General features: G+C 41.1%; 2 protein-coding genes across 3 annotated transcripts; both read left to right on the top strand.

Annotated features, from left to right (window-relative positions):
* The first annotated feature begins 1,486 nt into the window (after positions 1–1,486).
* cx27.5 (connexin 27.5) lies at positions 1,487–4,106 on the top strand. Of its 2 annotated transcripts, none has more exons than XM_034178745.1 (2): positions 1,487–1,617; positions 3,350–4,106. In XM_034178745.1, exon 2 carries the CDS (start codon positions 3,361–3,363, stop codon positions 4,078–4,080), a length of 720 nt encoding a protein of 239 aa, XP_034034636.1. In that variant the 5' UTR covers positions 1,487–1,617; positions 3,350–3,360; the 3' UTR covers positions 4,081–4,106. The 2 variants fall into 2 exon arrangements, with proteins under 2 accessions (XP_034034636.1, XP_034034635.1); XM_034178744.1 differs by lacking the exon at positions 1,487–1,617 and adding an exon at positions 1,984–2,239.
* A 20,108-nt stretch (positions 4,107–24,214) lies between these two features.
* On the top strand, positions 24,215–25,326 carry cx39.9 (connexin 39.9). The gene has a single exon (XM_034177457.1). The coding sequence runs from the start codon at positions 24,248–24,250 to the stop codon at positions 25,307–25,309; it is 1,062 nt and encodes a 353-aa protein (XP_034033348.1). The 5' UTR covers positions 24,215–24,247; the 3' UTR covers positions 25,310–25,326.
* The last annotated feature ends 656 nt before the right edge of the window (positions 25,327–25,982 follow it).

Below are 25,982 nucleotides of genomic sequence, written 5' to 3'. Positions count from 1 at the left end.
ACCTGTCATCCTCAGAGAGCTTTGATCTGTGCACACACACGAGATGGTCACGTCGCAGTTACTACTAGTGACCTCCAGATGTCATCCGTCAGACTGAACCAAAGCAGGACAACAAACAAAAAGGCTCCATCAGACTTGACTCCATACATAAGCAGTACCTACTGTGCATAGTTTGAGGCACAAAAAAAAATCGTTAAAAAAGAAACAAAATTTAAAAAAATCATAATAATAATACAACACAAAGAAGGCTGCTGTTGACCAGCTAAAATTGAAATGAATATAACAACCTGATTATATGCATATACAGTCAGATACATAAGTATTTGGACTATGAAATCATTATTACATCCACCTAGGACGTAATAAAATCATCTGGGTTTACTTCTCTGTCAGTCTGCCTTTTAGCAGGATTACATCAAAACTACTGCATGGATTTTGACAAAATTTCCACCACAGATAGATATTAGGCCAGTGAAGAATCCATTAAATTTTGGAAGGTAGATTTCATGTGGATTCAGGATCACGTGAAAACTACTTCACGGATTCTCACCAAATTTTCACCACAGATACATATTAGGCCATGGAAGACTCCATTAAACTTTGGAAATGATCCAGATCCGGATCCAGATTCTGGATCAAGATATCACTTTATATACACTTGGAAGGATTACTTCAAACTTCTTCACAGATTCTCACCATATTTGTACCACATATAGATATTAGGGCATGGAAGACTCCACTGAATATTGGAGGTGATCCCGATCTGGAGTCTAGATCAAGGTTTCCCTTTACTGTATATAGGTTCTGAAGGATTACATCAAAACTATTTCATGGATTCTTACCAAATTTGCACAACAGATAGATATTAGGGCATGGAAGACCCCACCGAATTTTGGAGGTGACCTGGATCTGGATTGGTGGACGTCAGAAATCTCTGATTGCTCTTGTTTTTAATATAATTTTGTCTCTGTCCATCACACTGAAGTTAACCTGCAACAATCAATTCAACACTTCCCGAACGTAGGTTGAATTTACAGTCGGACAGCATTCGTGCTCATTTGGCCTCTAGTGTGCCAGAGGTATTAGAGATGTTCATGTATCCATCCCCTGATTGTGTGTGTGGTCCAGCAGTGCAACATCGAGATGTTGCTCAGCATCACGTGGTTGACATATGAAGCTGGCAGACTGAAGGAGTGATAATTACGATAATAAACCCCCATCCTCTTTTGAAACATTCGTTTTTTTTCCTTTTAGACCTTTATGTTTTACTCCACATTGCGTCAAAATCGTCCTCCACTTCCTTTCAGCAACACAGCACAATGATGACAAGAGGACAGGCCTCCGGTCCCCACACAGATTCCTCAGCTGGGCAGAACTTCAGCGTTTGATCTGAATTCTAAAGCTGTTTGTTTGCTCGTGTTAAATGGAGCTATTGTATGCAAATATTGCACACAGAATCATATGACCTCTCCAGTGCAGGGCAGAGGCTAGTGTGAGAGAACTTATTAGCAATGCAAAGTCACGGTGCTCAGATCCTCCGATTCTCAGACAAAATGGACACCAAATGTGCCACCTTACGATGTTCTGGACGTGTTTTATTCTAAACTACAGCTGAAGGTAAATAAGTTCTTATTTATTCAGAGGCAAAGATTGTACAGCCTGTATTAACTCTTTGAGAAATACTTACAGAGCTACTTTTTAACAGGGGAGGGTCCACTAGACCTTGGGTCCAGTCCTAGGGTACACCGGTCCTAACTTCTTTATATTATTTGATGGTGACATTACAACCCCAAACTTATTTTACAGTTCACCCTAACCCCTAATCCTAACCAAGACTAGTGAACCCTAGAACGAGTGGGAAGTTCCCTTTTAACACAATCAGATATTTAATGCAAAAATTTTATGCCTTTGTCCTACTAGTAATCCAGCCCCGCTGCCTCTTATCTCTTATTGGTTGTGCTCATTACTGTGTGCACCGCGACAATAGCAGAACGTTGGTATTGTGAGATGCAGTTATATTTAGTACAAATGGCCACCTTGCAGTCTGCATCATGGCAGCTGGTGAAACAGGTCACATGATGCACAGTGCCAAACCGCAGTCTCTTTTAAGCGACATGCCATCCGCCAAGGCGGTCAGAGAGGCTTTAATCTCCTCTGGGTTCATATCCATACCCACCCGGTGGGTCACCATCATCCTGTACGTTGCCTCGAATGACTCTTACACCTCCTGCTGATCTCGGTAACAACTCTCACATTTATATCAGACAAACACAAATTACAAGGATTTATACATTTTCAAGCTTTAAATGATTTACTCACTTAGAAAACTGAAAATTTGCTTATCTTTCAGATAGAATAAAATGTAGAAAACTGCCAGTGTGTTACTTTTATTTAAGTAAGCAAAGTGCAGATGTTTAAGTGCACTATAAATGTTGAAGATGTTAAGACAAAATGTACACAAGTATTGCACTTGTGAGAATGTTTTAAAAATCTCATTTTTATTATTGTTTTGTTTTCATTCTCTTCACACAAGTCTTCAGCTACCACTGAGCAAAACAGAAATTCACCCACAACCTCTTTAAATGTGGCAGTATTTTATCACTGTAATATCACATCATTTGTTTTGTGATTTATTAACATAATCTTGTTAAATTTGAGTAAGCTGTACTGTGATTGAGAAAGATACAATTTGAAAAAGTAAACTAAAAGTACACATGAAATATATATTTTTTTTAAAAATCAGCATCTTTACAAATATACGATATTTAATTACACAGTATGTTTCACATTATAGAGCAATGAGTTAACTAATATAAGGAGGTTGATGGAAACATTATGGTCAACTATTGTGGTAATTAAGTGTTTATGTTAGTTATAAAGCAAAAAGTTAAATATTGATCTTTTTTTCATTTTTAAAATATGGTGATTTGTTTTCTTTCCTAGTTTATTTGAAGTAAATTTGTTTAAACAGCATTTTAAATTTATTTGAACATATTCTGTACTGGTTCAAAACAGATATTTTCTCATTTTGTTCTGGTTTGCAGTAGCTATATAATAACAGTATACAATTTATATCAAATTGTAAAGATTTGCTTTCAGTTTGAGTTTAAGGAAGATAATTTTAGAAATTTCTATTTTTTTGTGTTTTTTGTATTTTTTTTATTTTTTTATTTATTTATTTATTTATTTATTTATTTGTATTTGAAATGGCATAAACAAATTAAAATGTGTGAAATACCAAGTGTTCCAATACCTTTGGAGGGCACTGTATACAGAGAAAATAAAAAAAAAAAATGGATGGAAATGTATTTATGTATATATTCTGTGTTTTATGCACTTTGTTTTTCAGATCCACCAAAGATGAACTGGGCGACATTTTATGCTGTTATCAGCGGCGTGAACAGACACTCCACGGGCATCGGCCGCATCTGGCTCTCTGTTCTGTTCATTTTTCGCATCCTGGTTCTGGTGGTTGCAGCTGAGAGTGTCTGGGGGGATGAGAAGTCTGGCTTTACCTGCAACACCCAGCAGCCAGGCTGCGACAGTGTCTGCTATGACCAGTTCTTCCCCATCTCCCACATCCGCCTGTGGGCGCTGCAGCTTATCCTGGTCTCCACCCCTGCCCTGCTGGTAGCCATGCACGTGGCTCACCGCCGCCATGTCGACAAGAAGCTGTACAGACTGACAGGCCGCATCAACCCCAAAGAGTTAGAGCAAATTAAGAGCCAAAAGATGAAAATCACAGGGGCTCTGTGGTGGACGTATGTCATCAGCCTGCTGTTTCGTATTGTCTTTGAGGTCACCTTTATGTATCTGTTTTACATGATCTACCCTGGTTATAAGATGATCCGGCTGGTGAAGTGTGACTCGTACCCCTGCCCCAACACCGTGGACTGCTTTGTCTCGAGACCCACGGAGAAAACAGTCTTCACCGTCTTCATGCTGGCTGTGTCTGGGGTTTGCATCCTGCTCAACATCGCAGAAGTGGTCTTCCTGGTGGGGAAGGCCTGCAGTAAACATCTGCACAGTGCTGGAGACTCCACCATGGGGGCTTGGATCCAGCAAAAGCTCTGCTTATAGCGAACAGCACATTTTAAACAAGCACAAAGAGGCGTAGATTTTGAACAACGTTTAATTTAGTTTGTGAGAAAGGTGCACGAAATGTGCAGTGCACTGCAGCTTGCCATGGCGACAGATCGCCAGTGCGCCATTATCTTCCAAAGCTACTCGGTGGCGATGGATGGAAGGGAATCCGTGTTTATTTTATTTTCCCTTCATTACATTTGCCATCAGTGTGTGAGCTGTTCTCACCAGATGAGGTTTCATTTCTGCAAGAACTGCAGCATCTATCAACAGCTGACACTTTGTGGCATTATTGTTACACTGAAACAAAAGACTGCATACAACAGCAGCATGTTGTGGAGATGTAAGTTTAAATAATCACTGACACAACATTCAATCCAAAAAGGCTTTCATTACCAGAGCAGCATACACTTATTACCAAGATTTATGATGTTGAAATATGAACATTTAAATGAGAAATGTGACTCTTATTCTTGTTCGGGAAACCATCAGATGTTAGAATGAAGTCTTTTTCTTTTCCTTTTAAATGAACTGGGTAACAGTGTCCATTGTAGACAGTAAGAGTAATCTGACATTTGACCCCAGTGAGCTTGACCTTTACGCAAATGACTGACCTCTGCCTAAGCTTGGCAAGGCAGCTGTGCAGTCCATTCATGTGTGCCCCGTTTGGTCCATACTTGGTTGAAAATAATTTCTTGACCTTGACTTTTGCACAAATGAACTGTTTTAAAGACAGCTTTTCCAAGTTTGGTAGAAATCAGCAAATGAACGTAGCAGGAGCAGGCTAACAAACAAACAGGCAGACATGACCTTGACCCCAAACTTGAGCAATTTCGGAACCAAACCCCATATATGTAGCAAGCTTGGTGCAAATTGGATGAAAAATCATAAATTCTGATCTTTGACCTCAGTTACATTGACCCCAATGACTGACCTTTGGTAAATTAGACTTGCCTGGGAAATTCCACCAGCATTGTCTGTAAATGAGTGAAATATTGATGGGGTGTAATATTTCTAACCCAAGGCTAGGTGCAATATTGTCATTTTAACATGACTAAATATTTTATTTAAATATGCTCATTTTGTAGCTGAATGATCGTTTTCCTTATACAGATGGATAAAGCTCTTTTAACACATTTAGGTATCTTATATTGTAATACATTTTTATTGTGATCGTTTATCACTGTGTGTTTGTGCTGTCAGTATTCTTTGAAGTGATTTTTTTTTTCTTTCAAGACCAAATGCTCCAAATCCAAAGTTACACTGTTTTCATAGTAAAGCCAGGTTTCCACTTTCACAAATTCTCAACATCTAAACCTGCCCCACCCACCATGTAGTCATAGCACTGTGGAGACACCACTACAGCATCGTTACATCACTGCAGCTTTGCAAACCTGATAAAACGACCAATAATAAGTGCCATGAATTCTCACAATGTTATGAAAGGTTACAGATGTGTGACGATGCCGGTGCGACATGTCACAGTTTGTAAAGATGTCAGCCACAACTTTTGGAAAGTGTTAAAGTTTCTTCTGAATATAAAACATGCTATGTATTGTCATCATTGTGAATTATGGACACTGATCCTGAATGATGGATGATACCGCAGCTGAAGAGGAAGAATGTCTGCTGTCATGTGATCTTGAACGTGATGTTGCTGGTTCATGACTCAGCAAGACACTGTCACAAAACCTCCAAGACCCTGACAGGATTCAAATGGACTGCATTTCTATATGTTGCAGATGCTCAAAGTGTTTTAAAATAGCACCTCATATTCACCCGTTCACGTGCCATGCAACATGCTCAACAGCAGACTGGGAGCAGCTTGGGGAGGGAATTGAACTGCAGATCCTCTGGTCACAATCCTGCCTCACTAATCTCAAAACATTCGAATCCAAAATAACATAACACATTATTGTTGTCATCAGTGCCGCATCATGTCATATTGTGACTGGGGACTCCGGTTTTCCTCCCACCATCAAAAAACATGTACGTCTAAGGTCTGCTCCTTTCCTTGCCACCAAGAAGACAGTGTGTCTAGATCTAGACTTGATCCCCAGGCACCGGACTGTAGCTGCCCACTGCCCTGATTGGTTATATTGTGTATAACTGTATTTAGGATGGGACAAATGCAAAGGACAAATTTTGCTGTATGCATCCATGAATATATATTAATAATAAAAACCTTTCTTCTGTTTAAATTTTTTTTTTTTTTTTTTTTTTTTTTTTAGCATTTCAAGAAGTGATGCAGCAGAATGTAGCCCTCCAAACCCTCACAGCATATCATGAGGTGGTGCCGGTGTTGCGGTCCGATCAGTCCCCCTGTCTTCACTGTGCATGCGTCATTTTGTAGCATCAGCAGCGATTAAACGATTATCGCCTCATTTCTGCTTAAAACTACACTTTAGAATGATTTAAGGGTTTTTACATGGTCATCTGATGGTTAATAATCACATGAGTCCTTTTGATCAGTTTGGGAGTCAGAATCAGACACGTCGGTGTCATGCTCTGATACAGGGGTGGGCAACTTGTTCCAGAAAGGGCCAAGAGGGTGCAGGTTTTCTTTGCAGCCACTGACTCCACCAGGTGATTTCACTGATTAACTGATTCCATCTGCTCAAAGTGATATTAATCAGTGAAATCACCTGGTGGAGTCAGTGGCTGCAAAGTTTGTAAAGCACTATCTTGTTTATTTTTTTCTTGATGGAAATGAAGTCCAAAACATGTTCATTGACTTGGAAATGCTTACGTATCCATCACTTGACTTGTCTGAAAAAAAAAGGACCTGTAATTGTGGTCATTCATATTAACCCCTTAACGCCCGAATTTATATAGCTGTATATAAAAAAATGTTTTGTGTGTGTTTTTGCCTTTAAGTAGATGGTAAATAATGTTGAGTTTATTAATTTCACTTTTGCACAAAAACTAGATAGTATTATTGGGTATTCTGGTAATGACTTTATGTTATAATGTTATAATAATAATGATGGTATGTTGCAAATTTGCGACAACGGGCATACAGGTCAGTTTGGTGAGTTGCATATTTGAGTCAGAGATTGTAGCATATATGCGACGATGGGCGTTAAGGGGTTAATAATAATCCTCATATTTTGTTTGTCAGTTACTTTTGGGCTCTGAAAATAGAGTGATTGTGTATTAAAATGGCAGTAAGTACTAAATGGTTGCCATCATATTTTCTTAAACCCTTTGAATTAAAGCTGAAAGTCTGCACTATCAGTATATTTTGACTGTATTATTTAAACTGTTGTTGTGGTGTATGGAGACAAAATTGAAATCAATAAATAAAAATTCTACTGTCCAAATTACTTATGGACCCACAATAGTCATTTAGGATTCAGGATATGTACATTATATAAATGAATTGATACAGTTTTGTTTAAATATATGTAAGTCATATCCAGACAGACAGAACACCCCCCCCCCCCCCAAAAAAAAAATCATCAATTTGTAAGTGTGATGAATATGATCCGTTAGTCACAAGTATTCCTAGTATGTAGGAACAAAAATAAAGCTGCAGTCGCAGCAGTGTCACTTCATGTAATTCTTCTCAGTTGTCAGCAGTGTGACTCCTCCCAAGAAATAAATACATTTAAAAAAAAAAAAGGAAATGTGACCAGAACACCATATTTAACTGTATGCCAGAGGTTGGCACCTGTCTTAGTGATGAATTAAGTTCTGCTTCTGGTGAGCAGAGTTTTGGGTTATCAATAGCCTCACCATGTAAGGGGTCATGTGTGAGTGACAAAGGTTAACCTGGCAGACAGCTGAACTTGCCACGGTGCTTCTCTTTTTACATGACCATCGCTTGCTGAGCACACATCGACAAACTCTCCTTCGATCCATTTTTCCTCTCTGTGGTTACTTCATTTACACAGCTGTTGTGACTAACAGTTTTGTTCTTTGTGAGGTATTTTTGTCACCTTTTTTTCCCATGATGGATAAGAAAAGCCTCTTTAATGTAACTGGCACCTCAAACTCCCTCATGAGGGGGAAACTAATTTTAATCACAGTTTTTGCAAACAATCCCTCTGCTGTGTCACTGAGATGAGGAGATATGGGGACAAACATGCACAGAATTATATTACAAGTCAGGAGTCAGCATGATGAGAAATACTTTGATGGTGAACCTAAGGGGCCATTTAACTGATATTATCAGTTAAATGGCCCCTTTTAAAATCAGTATTAGCTCCCAATTCGGATCAGGGAGACAGACACCCTCTCTACTTTTAAGATTAGGCTTAAAACTTTCCTTTTTGCTAAAGCTTATAGTTAGGGCTGAATCAGGTGACCCTGAACCATCCCTTAGTTATGCTGCTATAGACTTAGACTGCTGGGGGGTTCCCATGATGCACTGAGTGTTTCTTTCTCTTTTTGCTCTGTATGCACCACTCTGCATTTAATCATTAGTGATTGATCTCTGCTCCCCTCCACAGCATGTCTTTTTCCTGGTTCTCTCCCTCAGCCCCAACCAGTCCCAGCAGAAGACTGCCCCTCCCTGAGCCTGGTTCTGCTGGAGGTTTCTTCCTGTTAAAAGGGAGTTTTCCTTCCCACTGTCGCCAAGTGCTTGCTCACAGGGGGTCGTTTTGACTGTTGGGGTTTTTACGTAATTATTGTATGGCCTTGCCTTACAATATAAAGCGCCTTGGGGCAACTGTTTGTTGTGATTTGGCGCTATATAAATAAAACTGATTGATTGATTGATTGATTGATTGATTGATTGATTGATCAAAAAATTATTTAAAAAAAATCTAAATAATAATGGTGTTTTTCAGTATTTAATCAGAATAAATAACTGGATTAAAAAAGCAAGCATGGGGCCCACTTTGAACTCACTCTACAATTTTGATCAACATGTGTAAGTAAGATAAAATATTTCCATATTTACAATATGTTGAATTAGGTAAGATAAATGAAGGATTTGACACAATTTAAATCACATGGTCTTGTTTCATTACTTGTGATATCATCTTTTAAATGAACTTTTTAGTCGTTTTAAACTGTTACCAAATTGAAAAATCATTGCACACCTGCAGTACCTTTATTGCCCTGGAGGGGGCGCAGCCGACACTTTGGGTCACTGCTGTACACTAAAAGACACTAAACTAAAAAACAGTTTGAAATATGTGAACACAGGCTCATATTTGTATTTATTTTGTAAACAAATAAGTATGGTGATCAGTTATACTCAGGTCCAAAAATAACTGGACATGGAATTTTTGTACATTTATCTCTGCATACCACCACAGTCACCTTGAAGTGGAACAGACTTGCAGAAAGTGCAGACTTTCAGCCTTAATTCAAGGCATTTAACAAAAATATAACGTTATGCCATTTGATAATTACACACACACTTTCATATACAGTCCATGCATTTTCAGAGGCCATAAGTAATTGGACAAAGTAAACACAAGGATTATTGTTCATAAATAAATAGTTCACTTCTTCTTCTTCTTCTTCTTATTCTGCAGGGAAGCACTTTTAACATAACAGATCAGATGAGTAATCCTCATATTTAATTTCTCCCTGCTCGCCAACAAGAGTGACCAAAAAAGAAAAAAAAAATGCATGCTTCACCATGAATTATATTTAGACTGACACTGACACGTAAGACAACATCCTGCAACCTCACCGGACTCTTTAACTGCCACTCATATGAGGAGAAATACATTTCAAGGCCTTTTAAATATGCTGTTACGCAGAGAGAAGGGTTTATTTTTTTGGGTGAAGGTCAGACAGTATTTTAGTTGAGGGATCTTGTTGAACACCAGGCATTGATCAGGTTGGTGAGGGAGGGCAGCAGGCGGGATCACACCGCCTTCAGTGAAATCCATGTAAGAAAAGTTTATCTATAGACCACAGTGTTATGGTTCAGGACACCGCGGCATCAGGAAGGATCAGGATTGGCACTGCTGCAGGAGATGATCATTATCAGGTAGGTCTTCTTTAAATAAAGAAATGTGTTTGATGTTTTAAATATACAGTGCATTTGGAGAGCATTCACAGTGCTTTACTTTCTCCACATTTTGTTATGTTACAGCCTTATACCAAAATGGATGAAATTACCATACCATTATCATGATGACAATGTGGAAAAAAAGTTTTTTTTTTGTTTTTTTTTTTGCTAATTTATTAAAAATAAAAAAGCTAAGAAATCACGTGTACATAAGTATTCACAGCCTTTGCTAAGAAGTTCAAAATTGAGCTCAGGTGCCCCCTGTTTCCACTGATTATCGTTGAGATGTTTCTACAGCTTAATTGGAGTCCACCTAGGGTAAATTCAGTTGATTGGACATGATGTGGAAAGGTACACACCTGTCTACATATAAGGTCCCGCAATTGACAGTGCATGTTAGAGGACAAACCAAGCATGAAGTCAAAGGAATTGTCTGTAGTCTCCAGAGACAGGATTGTCTCGAGGCACAAATCCAGAGAAGGGTACAGAAACATTTCTGCTGCTTTGAAGGTCCCAGTGAGCACAGTGGCCTCCATCAGCCTTCTTCAGATCCACCAGGACTCTTCCCAGAACTGGCAGCACGTCTAAACAGAGTGAATGGGGGAGAAGAACCTTAGTCAAGAAGGTGTCCAAGAACCTGATGGTCACTCTGTCAGAGCTCCAGCATTCCTCTGTGGCAAGAGGAGAACCTTTCAGAAGGACAACCATCTCTGCAGCAACCCACCAATCAGGTCTGTATGGCTATGAAAGTTCGTGAGTGGCCCAGCCAGAGCCCACACCTGAACCTGACTGACCATCTCTGGAGGGATCTGAAAATGGCTATGCTCCCCATCCAACCTGATGGAGCTTGAGAGGTGTTGCAAAAAGGAATGGACAAAACTGCCCAGTGCACCAAGCTTGTGGCATCACATTCAAGAAGAATTGAGGCTGTAATTGCTGCCAAAAGAGTATCAACTATGTACTGAGCAAAGGGTGTGACTACTTATGTACATGTGATTTCTGAGTTTTTTTTATTTTTAATAAATTTGTAAAAAAAAAATAAGTAATTGTTTTCATGTTATCATTATGGGGTGCTGTAAGTAGTAGAGTGTTCTGAAGGAAAATGAATTTACTCCGTTTTGGAGTTCGGCTGTAATATAACAAAATGTGGAAAAAGTGAAGTGCTGTGAATACTTTCCGGATGCACCGTAGTTCCAAACTGTGTAAATATCTCACATTCACAACAACAATTAAAGTATGAAGGCAAAATGCAATTGCAGGTTTGGCATCTGATCACTGAAGATTATATCTAAAGAGTAAGTCAGCAGTTATTAGTTAAATTCAGATTATATACAGTTTATATCCAGTAGCCAGTCAACCCTTGACCTTTTTTCCTGCACTGGTTACAGGCAGCATAGGGCTTTAGGCAGCAAAAATGTAGATGAGTGGGTCAATAAATTAGTCCATCAAAGCTATGTTGTGCAGACAGTAACTCAAAAACAATAAATGCTAACTTGTCATTCAATAAATTCAAAGAACATATAGCAAAAACAAACCCTTTTGTGTCTCATGGACTTTGATGCACCAAATTGATAATAATATTTTTTAAAAACCCTTGCACATAATTTGTCTACCTCCTGAACACGTGCTGCGCACAACCCAACCAATAAGCTAGCAACTGCATGGAGAAACATGATGTCAACTATATGGGCAAATACTCAAGGAAATACACAACAGAACAGGAAATTAAAACTGGAATTCAACAATAGATAAATTGTTTGGCTGGGGATATTGTCAAAACATTTTGCCTGTTCTAAACAATAATGATGGCTAACTCAACTCACTGCCCTGGAATATTGTGAAACGTGTTTCAGATATTGTTCCAGAATTATCAAAAGGAAGACATCACTAGATGGGAAATACTAGATCAAATATGCAACAGAACCAGAAGTCAAAACTGCAATTAAAAAAATAGACTAGCGCATTGTCCATGGTGATCCATGGGCTCTAAACTGGGTAGTGTTTATAAAATAGATAAATTACATTTTTCAAGGGTGGCAATAAATTATGCTAAGTTTCTGTAATGAGTTGGAATGACGTGTGAGTCCAGAATGTTTTTAGAACCTAAAACCCCTGTTACACCAGGCTTGCATGCATTTGCGTTGTGATGCATATGGAATATGCTGGAAAATAGCGCAGGTTTGGCGTAGTCCCTGTGTAGGCTGTTGTGTGAATGCGTTCCTAGTCTTGCTTTCAGTTGTTTACTGCCGCTATTTTTCTGTCTCTCACAGTCCACTCCTGCCTACTTTTTGTTTTGTTTTGTTTTTTTGTTACATTGTGGAAATGCGATCCATTCTCAAAACAGTACATGAACGGTACTCACGTTGCACGTTGAGAGAGAGAGAGAGAAACCTTGCGTGCAGAGGGGAGAGGTCGGCTCCATGATGCTGACTGACACACAGATGGATGTGATACATTGGCAAAAGTCAGAAGACATTATTTCAAGGGGTAAATGGACTTTATTAACAGGTTACAATTGTGAGAAAACTTAAGAAGGTGAAAGTGCTGAGAATTTCTAGCTGGCAATCGTGCGCATTCCGTGCATGAGGAGTAAACAGTGGACATGTCACTGACCATCCGTCCGTGAGGAGTTAACCTGGACATGGAAATATCCTCTTGCTGGTGATCGGTCCATGAGCAGGAGCTAATGGACTTTATTTAACCTGCCACAATCTTGAGAGAACTGAAGGATGTGATTGAAAGCTGCAGCGGCGATGGCGCATGCGATCCATGCATGAGAAGTGGACATGGAAATGTCCTCTTGCTGGCGATCTGTCTGTGAGTAGGAGTTAATGGAAAATGGGGCCCATTAGTGCGCAAAGGAATTGTCTGTAGACCTCAGAGACAGGATTGTCTTGAGGCACAAATCCAGGCAAGGGTACAGAAACATTTCTGCTGCTTTGAAGGTCCCAATGAGCACAGTGACCTCCATCAGTTGTAAATGGAAGAAGTTCATATCCACCAGGAGGATTCAGGATATGTACATTATATAACATATGTGTGGCTGCAACTGACCACCATTGTCACAATCTTGAGAGAACTGGAGGAGGTGAAAGCAAAGTGGAGATGCATCTGGCGGTCGTGCACGGGATCCGTCCATGAGGAGTGAACGGTGGACATGTCCTCTCGCTGGTGATCTGTCCATGAGGAGTGGACGTGGACATGTCCTCTAAATGTGGAAGCTTGGCTCGCCTCTTCTTCTTCCATTTTGATGCATCACTGCCAGCAAAGTTCAGTGGGATGAATAAAATCTATCAATGCAGGTATGTACTGATAAAAGGATTTTTCGCCCTGGTATGTAGAATCAAGATCACGTCTACTGAGGAAGTGATCATTTTAGCCAAAAGACGAAGCTGGAAAAAACTTGCTTTGACAACAGAGTTTATCTGTTGATCAAACCTCAAACAGCTGTCAAATATCACTCTCAAATTCTTGACAGCTGGTTTTACATAATTAGCCAGGGCACCAAAATTTGATGTTGCCACATTTGGTATGCCAGAGCACTCAAATACCATGATCTCAGTTTTACCATCATTCAGGTAAAGGAAGTTTTGGGACAGCCACTGCTTTACATCACAAATACAATTAAATAATGGTGACAATGCATCACTCCCATTAGTCCTCATAGTCAGATAGATTTGCAGATCATCTGCATAGCAATGAAAGAACAGGTTGTGCTGGGCTATAATTGACCCCAATGGGAGAATGTGCAAAGAAATATAGGACCAAGAACAGAACCTTGCAGCACACCACAACACAGAGGAAATAGAGGAAAGCCAAATACAATCTAAACAACTTAAGTGCAGTACCCTCACTAAATGCCAATAACATGTTCTAACTGGGAAACAAGTACTGTGTGATCCACAGTATCAAAGGCTGCTGTGAGGTCCAACAGCACCAGCACAGCAGGATTCCCTGCATCCACTGACAAAGTGATGTCATCATGAACTTTTAAAAGTGCCGACTCAGTGCTGTGTCGCAATCTAAACCCAGATTGCAATTTTTCAAGGATGTGTTTGTCTATGTTGGCCTAGGTGTGAAAGAAGCTTCAGACCTAGTATGCTGGGGCCAAAATCTGTATGTGCACTAACATATATGTTTCTTATAGTACATCCCCAAATCAGAAAAACTTTGCATGCATGGAAAATGCAAGAAACCCCACAATGATGACTTCTCTGGGTTCCGAGGCATCTGGGCTGGACCATCACATAGTAGAAATGTGCATTGTAGTGAAACAAATGAGTATTCCAGATGTCTTTTTGGAAGAAACAGATGCCATGTAGGTGGCACAGCAAGAAGGTCCTGGGATTGTTTCCCACGGGTCCTTTCTGTGTGGAGTTTGCATGTTCTCCTCATATTTGAGTGGGATCCACCCAGATGTTCCCACTTCCAAAAACATGCAGTTTCGGTGAATTGCAAACTTTAAATTGATGATAGGTGTGAGCGACGGCTTGCTCAGGGTGTACATCACCTCTCGCTCAATGACTGCTGGCATAGGCTCCAGCCCACCCATGACCCTTAACTGCAATAAACAGGTGTAGAAAATATATGAATGGATGCCATTGACACTGGACCAAAGATGAACAGGATGAGACTGTTAACATCAACAGGACCAAACACCAGGGTCTGTCATGGGATTGTGTCACTGCCGTTGGCAGAGGTCAGACTTCTGTTGTTATTCATACAGCACCACAGTGGATTCAGCACAGATCCACATTGGGATTTGGCACAAGTTTTACACCAGATACTATTCCTGATACAACTCCAGTATTACTGGGAGAAACACAACACCTAGTGTTCCGAAAAGGTCTCCCATCCAAGTACTAACCTGGATCCACTCTGCTTAGCTTTTGAGATCTGACAGCATGAGGCATACACAGAGTCGTGTGGCTGCAACTGTACACTTCTGTGACAGCAACATTAATGTAGAAAAGTACATTGAAATATTACAGCAACATTGAAGACAATATCTTTTCCATGGATGTCTGTGCATTTTTCAATAAGACAATGCAAAACCACATTCTGCACACATTACAAAGGTCTGGCTGCAGAAGGGAAGAATACAGGTACTGAACTGGCCTGGCTGTAGAGAATGTGTGGAGAATTTCTAAATGAAAAATGCAACATTGACCCTGTACTGTTGTGCACCCTAATACATGTTTGCAGGAAGAATGGGATAAAATAACACCAGAAAGTAACACTTCATTGCTTGGTATCTTCAATGCTAAAGGGTTGTGTTGTGAGAAGGAATGGCACTTTTTTTTTGTTATCAACTGTTTATTGATTTTTTACATATATAAAATTCGATGAAAAATGGAACAACAACATGTCTAGCCGATCTATGAGTATAGTCCCTAGTGCCAGGGTTCATCATGGGCCAAAGATCTATCAACCCAGTATCAGTATACTATTGCTTGAGTGCCTCTGATGCACGTTTCTGATTTAGATTTTGAGAAAGACCCGATCGATCAAGAAAAGAATCAGCCACTGCATTAAAATCTCCAGCTACCACAAAGTTGAAATTTGGTAATTCAAGCATTATTTTGGTTAAACATTCATAAAATACTTTATCATAATTGTTAGGTGCGTATACAGAAATAAAAGCCAAATTTGTCCTTTCAATATGCAATTTTGCAATGGCAATTCTTCCTTTATTATCAGACCAACAATCTAAAAGTCTAAACTGTAGGTTTCGACGGCAGATGACAGCCACACCTTTGGATTTATTGGAGGCGGAGGAAAATGCTATAACCTTATAAAATTTATTTGCTAATCGATTGATGTCAGATTTCAATAAGTGGGTCTCTTGGAGCATAGCGATCTGGATGCCGTTACTATGAAAATAGTTTAAAATGGCCACTCTTTTTACTGGGTTATTTAGACCCCCAACATTGAGAGTTAGTATTTTCAAATTAGTGGTATCTGACATTTAATTGAAAAATAAAAACACCTGAGCACAGATTATACATCATACAAGCACTGCCCTGGACCTGGACAAGGAACTCAACCTGAACAAGAAAAACTAGAACATTACTAAAATACAAACTGAAGATGAGGAGAAGATAAGGCTCAACCATATCAAACACTCCTATGGAATATGAAAAAAAACGACCCCTATATTCTAGGCTGCGCAGAAAAGAAAATAAATAAATAAAAGAGGAAAGGTTCTCAAATCTACCTAAAGTCCCCCTCCCTGTCTGTCATGAGCATAGGCATAAAAATTATGTTCTTCAAAAAATAGGTAATTATGAAAAATTAAATGAAAAAGGACAAATGTTCCAGAAATAGATAACATTCCTGCTTAACATGACAAATTTACACATAGAATATTAACATCTTATGTTACGAGAGTCAGTTAACACTCACCACCGCACTTTTGTTCATTAAATAACTCTACTTGTCCTCGTGGGACGCAGCGCTCCCAAGGAAAGCTCTGGCCCGTTTGGGCTCTGTAAAAGATTTCTTTATCCCGTTCATTTCAAAACACAAGACTGCAGGGAAGGTCATGCGAAATCTAATATTCCGCTTTATGAGATCCGTGCAGACATTGTTGAAGCGTCTCCTGGCGAGTCGGACCGCTGGTGGGATGTCAGGCACTACGCGGAGAGGTCGATCCTCATTGCTGCAAATTCCCCGCGCGTTTAGCTGCAGACAATACCGTGGTAACGTGCCTGGGGCGATGAAACTTGATAATGACGGGGCGAGGGCGGCCGTCAGCAGCAGGTGGACCAGATGTGCGGTGAGCACGGTCAATGGAGATGTCAGAGACGGGTAACTGCAGAAGTGTGGGGATAAACTTTTGAAAAAATAAAATGGGGTTAGACCCTTCCGCAGACTCTCTCAGGTTCAAAATGCAAATATTATCCCTCCTTGAACGAGCCTGGAGATCCAAAACGTGCGAAGCTAGCTCTGAATTGGACTTGATCAGCTCATTCACTCTGGCTTTCAGCGGCGCCATGTCATCCTCTAGTGCGGAGATGCGGCTCTCTGCCTCGGCTTGACGTACCCCGATAGAGTCATATGAGGCTGCTACTTCGTCAATGCATTTAATAACGTCGTTGATTTTACCATCAAGAGATAACTCCAGCCTAGCAATGGACCGATCTATGGCTGTCTGAGAGCGTTTTGCTTCTGCTGCAATTGTTTCAGAGATGTGTTGTAGCAATGTCCCGCTAACAGGCTCGATAGTGTTAGCAGCAGGGCTAGCATTTCCCGGTTCCTCCGGAAAATCTTCCGTGAAGTCCCGGGGTGAATCAGTCTGTAGTTGTTTTTGGGTCTTCGGCATTATATAAGCTTTATGGGTTGATTTTTAGCCCAAAAAGATGTGATAAAGATGGACACGGCTATATTTTCAGGATACAGACAGGGAGTAGACCAAAACACGTCACCACCATCTTGAGAACCCCTCAAGGAATGGCACTTTTATGAAGTGATGAATGCTTTAGCATGCCTACTTTTTTTTAATGTTTTGCAGGCCTGAAATGCAGGAATCAATGTATTAACAAATGAATAACAATTAAATAGAAATCAAAGTAAATGTAAGAATCACAGCAGGGTGTGCGCGCATGCACGTGTGTGCATGGGCATGCACGTATGTGTGTGTTTTTTGTTTTGTAATCTGCATTTTTTCAGAACTTCCAACTTCTTTCTGATTTGGTGTCGTATAAAGAAGACTCCTAACACTGTAGTCGGGAGCCACTGTGTCACATCACATGAGGCCGTATAAGCTGCTGCAGGGCTTCTCCTCACACAGTCAGCTGTGTTATGGCTCCTTTCATCAGCTTACATAGCCATCATATTACACAGCTAAAATATAGAATTCACGATCAATGAGTCAACTGATAACTGAGCACTTAGCATTTGAGAAAAAAAATATAAGTATTTCAGTATGTGATGTACTGTATTTGGAAACACAAAATTCAAGAAAGGCTGTTTGAACGGACATTTATAAAAAGTAATTTCAGATTTAATGGATGGTGCTGTCAAGTTGCGTGGAAAAAGAATGAGGTTTATTAAGGTAACTCGTGCAATGTCCGATGGAAGTTTTTTGTTTGTTTGTTTGTTTTTTTACTTTTATGGGGGGCAAATATCACTTGCATTGCAAAATAATACAACCCCAATTCCAAAGAAGTTGGGACATGGTGTGAAATGTAAATTAAAACAGAATTCAATGACTTGCAAATCCTGTTCAACCTATATTCAATTGAATACACCACAAAGGCAAGATATTTAATGTTCAAACTGATAAACTTTATTGTTTTTGTGCAAATATTTGCTATTTTAAAATGCATGCCTGCAACACGTTTCAAAAAAGCTGGGGCGTGGCAACAAAAGATGGGAAAGTTGATGAATTCTCAAAGAACACCTAATTGGAAACAGGTGAGTGTCATGATTGGGTATAAAAGGAGCATCCCAAAAAGGCTCAGCCGTTTACAAGAAAAGATGGGGTGAGGGTCACCACTTTGTGAACAACTGCGTCAAAAAATAGTCCAACAGTTTAAAAACAATGTTTCTTAACGTTCAATTGCAAGGAATTTAGGGATTACATCTACAGTCCATAATATAATCAGAAGATTCAGAGAATCTGGAGAACTTTCTACATGTAAGTGGCAAGGCCGAAAACCAACACTAAATGCCCGTGACCTTCAATCCCTCAGGCCGCACTGCATTAAAAACCAACATCATTGTGTAAAGGATCTTACCACGTGGGCTCAGGAACACTTCAGAAAAGTTAACAAAAGTTAACAAAAGTTGTCAGTTAACACAGTTTGTCACTATATCTACAAGTGCAAGTTAAAACTCTACCATGCAAAGTGAAAGCCATACATCAACAACATCCAGAAATGCTGCCGCCTTCTTTGGGCCTGAGCTCATTTGAAATGGACAGACGCAAAGTGGAAAAGTGTGCTGTGGTCTGCTGAGTCCATGTTTCAAATCCAGATTGTTACCAGTGCAAAGTTCAAAAGCCAGCATCTGTGATGGTATGGGGGTGTGTTAATGCCCATGGCATGAGCAACTTACACGTCTGTGATGGCACCATCAATGCTGAAAGGTACATCCAGGTTTTGGAGCAACACATGCTGCCATCTAAGCAACGTCTTTTTCAGGGACCTCCCTGTTTATTTCAGCAAGACAATGTCAAGCCACATTCTGCACGTGTTACAACAGCGTGGCTTCGTAGCCAAAGAGTGTGGATACTAGACTGGCCTGCCAGCAGTCCAGATGTGTCGCCCATTGACAATGTGTGGCGCATTATGAAGCCCAAAATACGACAACGGAGACCCCGGACTGTTGAACAACTGAAGTCGTACATCAAGCAAGAATGGGAAAGAATTCCACCTACAAAGCTTCAACAATTAGTGTCCTCAGTTCCCAAAAGCTTATTGAGTGTTGTTAGAAGGAAAGGTGATGTAACACAGTGGTAAACATACCACTGTCCCACGTTTTTTGAAACATGTTGCAGGCATCCATTTCATAATGAGCAAATATTTACACAAAAACAAAGTTTATCAGTTTGAACATTAAATATCTTGTCTTTGTGGTGTATTCAATTGAATGCAGGTTGAAAAGGATTTGCAAATCCTTGTATTCTGTTTTTATTTACAATTTACACAATGTTCCAACATCATTGGAATTGGGGTTGTATACAAATAATGAATGTTTATGAGTTCAATGGTACAAATATTTCATGAGGTGAAAGCTGGAATATACCATTCTACAAGGCGAAGCCGAGTTGAATGGTATATTCCAGCTTTCACTGAATTAAATATTCATTCCATTGAAAGAATGTAAAAAAAATCATTATTGGTTTATATAATGACTAAAATAGATCCTTGTCATTTGATATTTTATTAATTTATAAACAACAGAAAAGGGATTTACACTGTGGTGTTCCACTGCTGCTGAGGTCCAAATTGTGATGTGTAGTCCAGTGATGCTGTGCACTGACTTCGGAATTCCATAAAAAAAAGAAAAAAAAAAGACTTTGTGTAGTTCCTCAGTCCAGCCAAAAATCATGTCAGCTTTTCATCTGAACAGCTCTTCATGCATCCAGACGGCTTACAGTGGAGTGGATTTTGTGTGTGTGTGAGTGTGTGTGTGTGTGTGTGTGTGTGTGTTACAAGAAATAGCAGCGTCAGTTAGCTCATTGTCCCCCACGCGCGTGCGCAGACACACACAACCAGGTCAGCGCTTGTGCGCGAGTGTACTACCAAAAAAGACTGTGTACATCCTCAGTGCAGCAGAAAAAAATCACGTCAGAAGTTAGTCCAGCTTTTCATTCTTTCTTCCTGCTACCAGCCTCCAGACAGTGCAGTGGATTTGTTTTGTGTGTGTGCTCACACGTGCATGTGTGGGGGAAATGTGTGTGTGTGCACATATGCAGAGTGCAATGGTATGGAACCACATTTGCACTCCAAATGGAAACAAATTGCACTCTAAATGCAATGCAACACAAATGGGACAATTAATCCATGTCATGTGACATACAAAGCACCAATCAAATGACAAGGATCCACTCAGCCGTTATATAATAAAGAAGAGGATACAGTTTGGTGTTGGCATATCAAATTAAAATTATGTTGAATGAAGAAAGATATGAGTTAATGCATTTAGTTGGTGTCATTTGATGATTAACTTCACATGGTTCAAGGTTATTTTCATTAACTAACTAACTTGGTAGGAGTTGTCGATAGAGTAAGATAACGTTCCTTAGTGTGTTTTGTAAAGATAACCACAAACTAATTCTGTGCTTTCTTAAATTCAAATGAAACACAATATTAGTCATTGAATTAAGTGTTGAAGCTTGAAGAAGGGTTTGAAAATAAATCCCAAACAACTTCATACTGAAGGATTGAGTTGATAATAAGCACTTTTATGTCATTTGGGTCTATGTTTTGATTGATATGTTATATTAATCATCTCATGTTCAACCGCTTATCTGGGATTAGGTCGCGGGGGCAACAGCTCTAGCAGGAGACCCCAGATTCCCCTTTCCCGTGCCACGCTGACCACCTCTGACTGGTGGATCCTGAGGTGTTCCTAGGCCAGTGTGGAGATATAATCTCTCCATTTAGTCCTGGGTCTTACCCGGGGTCTCCTCCCAGATGGACGTGCCTGGAACACCTCCCTAGGGAGGCACCCAGGAGGCATCCTTACCAGATGTGCAAACCACCTCAGCTGGCTCCTTTCAACACAAAGGAGCAGCAGCTCTACACCGAGCTCCCCACAGATGACTGAACGTCTCACCCTATCTCTAAGGGAGACACCAGCCACCCTCCTAAGGAAGCCCATTTTGGCTGATTGTACCCACAATCTAGTTCTTTCAGTCATGACCCAACCCTCATGACCACAGGTGAGAGGAACGAAGATTGACCAGTAGATTGAGAGCTTTGCCTTTTGGCTCAGCTCCCTTTTTCATCACAACAGTATGGTAGAGCAAATGCAACACCGCCCCTGCTGCACCAATTCTCCGGCCAATCTCACACTCCATTGTCCCCCCCACTCGTGAACAAAACCCAGAGGTACTTGAACTCCATCACTTGGGGCAAGACCATATCCCCTACTTCTAGTAGGTAATCCATCGGTTTCCTGCTGAGAACCATGGCCTTAGATTTAGAGGTGGTGATCCTCATCCCAGACGCTTCACACTTGGCTACAAATCGATTCAGTGAGTGGTCGAGGTCACCGGCCGATGAAGCCAACATAATCACATCATCTTCAAAAAGCAGTGATGAGCCCCTGACCCCACCAAACTGCAAACCCTCCTCTCCCCGACTACACCTCAGTATCCTGTCCATGAATATCATAAACAGAAGTGGTGACAAGGTGCAGCCCTGGCAGAGGCAACCCCCACTGGAAACGAGTCTGACCTACTACCGAGCACCTGAACCCAGCTCTCGCTTTGTGAGTACAGAGATTGGGACCCCTCACTCCATACTCCCGCAGCACCTCCCACAGTATCTCCCAGGGTACCCGATCATACGCCTTCTCCAAGTCCACAAAGCACATGTAGACTGGATGGGCATACTCCCAGGCACCCTCCAGGACTCTTGTGAGAGTGAAGAGCTGGTCGGTTGTTCCAAGACCAGGATGGAACCCGCATTGTTCCTCTTCAATCAAAGGGTAGACTATCAGCCGGACCCTCCTTTCCAGCACCCTGGAGTAGACTTTACCAGGGAGGCTGAGAAGTGATGCCCCTGTAGTTGGCACACACTCTCTGGTCCCCCTTTTTAAATATGGGGACCACCACCCCAGTTTGCCACTCCTTAGACACTGTCCCAGACCTCAATGCAATGTTGAAGAGACCTCTCATCCAAAACAGTCCCTCCACAACCAGAGCCTTCAGCATTTCTGGACGGATCTCATCAACCCCTGGGTCGTGCCACTGCGGAGTTGTTTGACATTGTCAGTGACTTCCACCAGGGAAATTGATCAGCTTCCAACTCTGCCCCTACTATAGAGATTACAAGTATCTATGCAGGAGTTCCTCAAAGTGTTCCTTCCAGTGCCAGATTAAATCCTCAGTTGAGGTCTACAGAGTCCCATCCTTACTGTACACAGCTTGGGTGGTTCACCATTTTCCCCTCCTGAGGTGCTTCACGGTCCGCCAGAAGCACCTTGGTGCTGACTGAAAGTCCTTCTCCATGGTTGCTCCTAACTCCTCCCACACCCGCTGCTTTGTCTCCCCCACAGCAGAACCTGCTGCCCTTCAGGCCTGTCAGTACCTTGCAACTGCCTCCGGAGTCCTCCAAGATAACATATCCCGGAAGACTCCTTCTTCAGTCGGACGGCTTCCCTGACCACCGGTGTCCACCATGGTGTTTGAGGGTTGCCGCACCTTGAGGCACCTAAGACCTTCAGGCCACAGCTCCCTGCCGCAGCTTCATCAATGGAAGCTTTGAACATTGCCCATTCTGGTTCAATGCCCCCAACTTCCATAGGGATGCTAGAAAAGCTCCACCAGAGGTGTGAGTTGAAGATCTGTCAGACAATGGGCTCCTCCAGATGTTCCCACTTCACCCGCACTATCCATTTGGGCTTACCAGGTCTGTCCAAAGTCCTCCCCCATCCTCTGATCCAACTAAACACCAGATAGTGATCAGTTGACAGCTCTGCCCCTCTCTTCACCCGAGTCTCCAGAACATGCGGTCTCAGATCAGATGATATGATGACAAAATCGATCATTGATCTTCGGCCTAGGATGCTCTGGTACCATGTACACTTATGGGCATTCTTATGTTCGAACATGGTGTTCGTTATGGACAGTCTGTGACTAGCACAGAAGTCTAACAACAAATGACCATTTGGATTTAGACTGGGGAGGCTGTTCCTCCCAATCACACCTTTCCAGATGTCTCTGTCATTGCCCACATGTGCAATCAAGTCCCCCAGCAATGGAGTCCCCCACCAGAGCCCCATACAGGACTCCATTCAGAGACTCCAAGAAGGCCGAATACTCCAAACTGCTGTTCGGTGCATACGCACAAACTACAGTCAGAGTAGTGTGTATGACCACCTGCCTGTTTATCGACCATGCCTAAGCCTGATGTTAGTTGTACTTTTGCTCTTGATGGACTGCCTTCTTGTATACCGGACCCCATTTGCTGTCTCAGTAAACTGTTTTTACATACAGAGCTACCTGTCTAAGTCCTGCATTTGTGTCCACCCGTTTCTGACTACCAAGCCTGATGTGTTTTAATAAAAGCAACTGTTGAAATGTGTTGGATTTAGTAAAAACACACCAGATGCCCTTTCTGACACAGCTCCACATTACAAGGAGAAATACAGCAGGGGTGGGGTTTGAACTGGAAACCTTCCACACTGAAACAAAGTGCACTAACTACTTGGCCACCACCCCTGCAATCTGTACCTAAAATAATTGTAAAAGCTGTAATTTGTATCAGTTTGTATCACAGGAATTTAAACTATTCAATAATACTGAATGTAACTTTGTTGGCTAAGTTTTCTGTGTTTAATTTACCTAATATCATGACCAAACTTAAGTAAACTGTGTACAGTTTACTTAAGTTTGGACAAAAGCAGACTGTGACTCAGCTTGTTGTTAACAGTTTTTGGTTTGTTTGTTTGTTTTTTCTGCCCTGACAGATATCTCTCTTGGGTTTGGTGAGAAGTCAAAATACGTGAACTAGTATGGGGGACTGGAGCTCTTTGGGGAAGCTGCTTGAAAGTGCCCAAGAACACTCTACTGTTGTGGGCAAAGTCTGGCTAACGGTACTGTTCATCTTCCGCATTCTGGTTTTGGGAACTGCCGCTGAGAAGGTTTGGGGCGATGAACAGTCTGGCTTCACCTGCGATACCAAGCAACCTGGTTGCCAGAATGTCTGCTATGATGCAACTTTCCCCATTTCTCACATCCGCTTCTGGGTGATGCAGATTATATTTGTCTCCACTCCAACACTGATTTATTTGGGTCACATCCTTCACCTGGTCCGCATGGAGGAAAAGGAAAGAGAGAAAGAGAAGGAGCTCGCTCTCCAAAATGAAAAGCAGCAGCATTTACTTGGCAACAAAGGCACCAAGTCTCCAGTTAAAGACAGCCAAGGCCACGTGCGCCTCCACGGGGCACTCCTGAGAACCTACGTCTTCAATATTATTTTCAAAACCATGTTTGAAGTGGCTTTCATTGTAGCTCAATATTTCTTATATGGCTTTGAGCTCAAACCCATGTACACCTGCGACCGCTGGCCTTGCCCTAACACGGTGAACTGCTACATCTCACGACCAACAGAGAAGACCATCTTCATCCTCTTCATGCTGGTGGTAGCCTCCATTTCACTGCTGCTTAACCTGGTGGAAATGTATCATTTGGGGTTTAAAAGATGTAAACAAGGACTTCGTTACAGGCGGTCACATGCTGCAAGAGAAGCTTCCAAAGCCCAGAAGGAGGCCATCATGCCTTTTGTCCCAAGCCATAGCTACTTTGTTGGTCATTCTACAGCCCCTGAACCTTTCACTTCGTCAAAGCACAGCATGGCAGAACACAGTTCTGCCTACAGTCCATACAACAGCAAAGTGGCTCACAAGCAGAACAGAGACAATATGGTCATGGAGAGAAAAGGCAAAACAGAAGGAGATGATCTAAAAGACTGGAAAAGCTCAGACCCTGAGTCAGCTGTTGAAAACCAACGAAGAAACAGCCAATCCAGTAAACACAGCAATAACAAAACCAGGCTAGATGACCTGAAGATCTAGAAATATGCTGTTTTCATGCAAAATACAATGCATAAGTCTACGGTGTATTAACTGGAGGAACATTTATATAAGAATGGAAGATGAATAATTAGGATAAATCGTAATAAAGATACAATAAACTGTATTCCATTACAGCTGTCATTGCATTTGCAGTAAAATGAAAAAGTAATCAGATTACAAGTACTTCTTTTTAAACATGGTGGTTATTTTCTGCAGCGCACAATTGCCTACATATGAGCGTAAATGATATCTTACACCTGATGGGTGAAACAGAATAAAAGTTACTGCTACTGGAGACAGACTGTCTGCAGACCACAGGCATCTCCACTCTCAGCAACATGAGTGCTCCTTTCTCTGAAGCCACCTCAGCTCTTCCTAAACTGGACAAGTTACTTTTTTTACTTTTAATGGGTGCAGTTGTATTAATCCAAAATTATACGAGTAGTGTACTCTGCTGTTAGGCAACAGAAAAATCATCAAACCATTATTGACGGCTGCTTATAATAGATATTTTAGTAATACCCCATTGTTTGCAAAAACAAACAAATATATAAATTAATGTCAACCATGTGTCCTGTATAATAAATAGCACATAAATCTTCTGCTGGAGCAGTATTATGTTCATAAGCTGCATGGAATTCCATTAATAGTGTGTCACTGATTAAATCTTGGC

Source organism: Thalassophryne amazonica, chromosome 9 (genome assembly GCF_902500255.1).
Source record: "Thalassophryne amazonica chromosome 9, fThaAma1.1, whole genome shotgun sequence".
Classification (NCBI taxonomy): Eukaryota; Metazoa; Chordata; class Actinopteri; order Batrachoidiformes; family Batrachoididae; genus Thalassophryne; species Thalassophryne amazonica.
Note: the sequence above shows the minus strand (reverse complement) of the source record. Positions and strands in the feature narration are given on the sequence as shown.

What these genes read in the sequence shown, in the direction of transcription:
- cx27.5 (XM_034178744.1), top strand. Translation starts at nt 2,212, where the DNA reads ATGACTCTTACACCTCCTGCTGATCTCG. An exon ending in TACACCTCCTGCTGATCTCG is followed by an intron (nt 2,240 to 3,349) that starts GTAACAACTCTC and finishes TTTGTTTTTCAG; the next exon opens with ATCCACCAAAGATGAACTGG.
- cx39.9 (XM_034177457.1), top strand. Translation starts at nt 24,248, where the DNA reads ATGGGGGACTGGAGCTCTTTGGGGAAGCTGCTTGAAAGTGCCCAAGAA.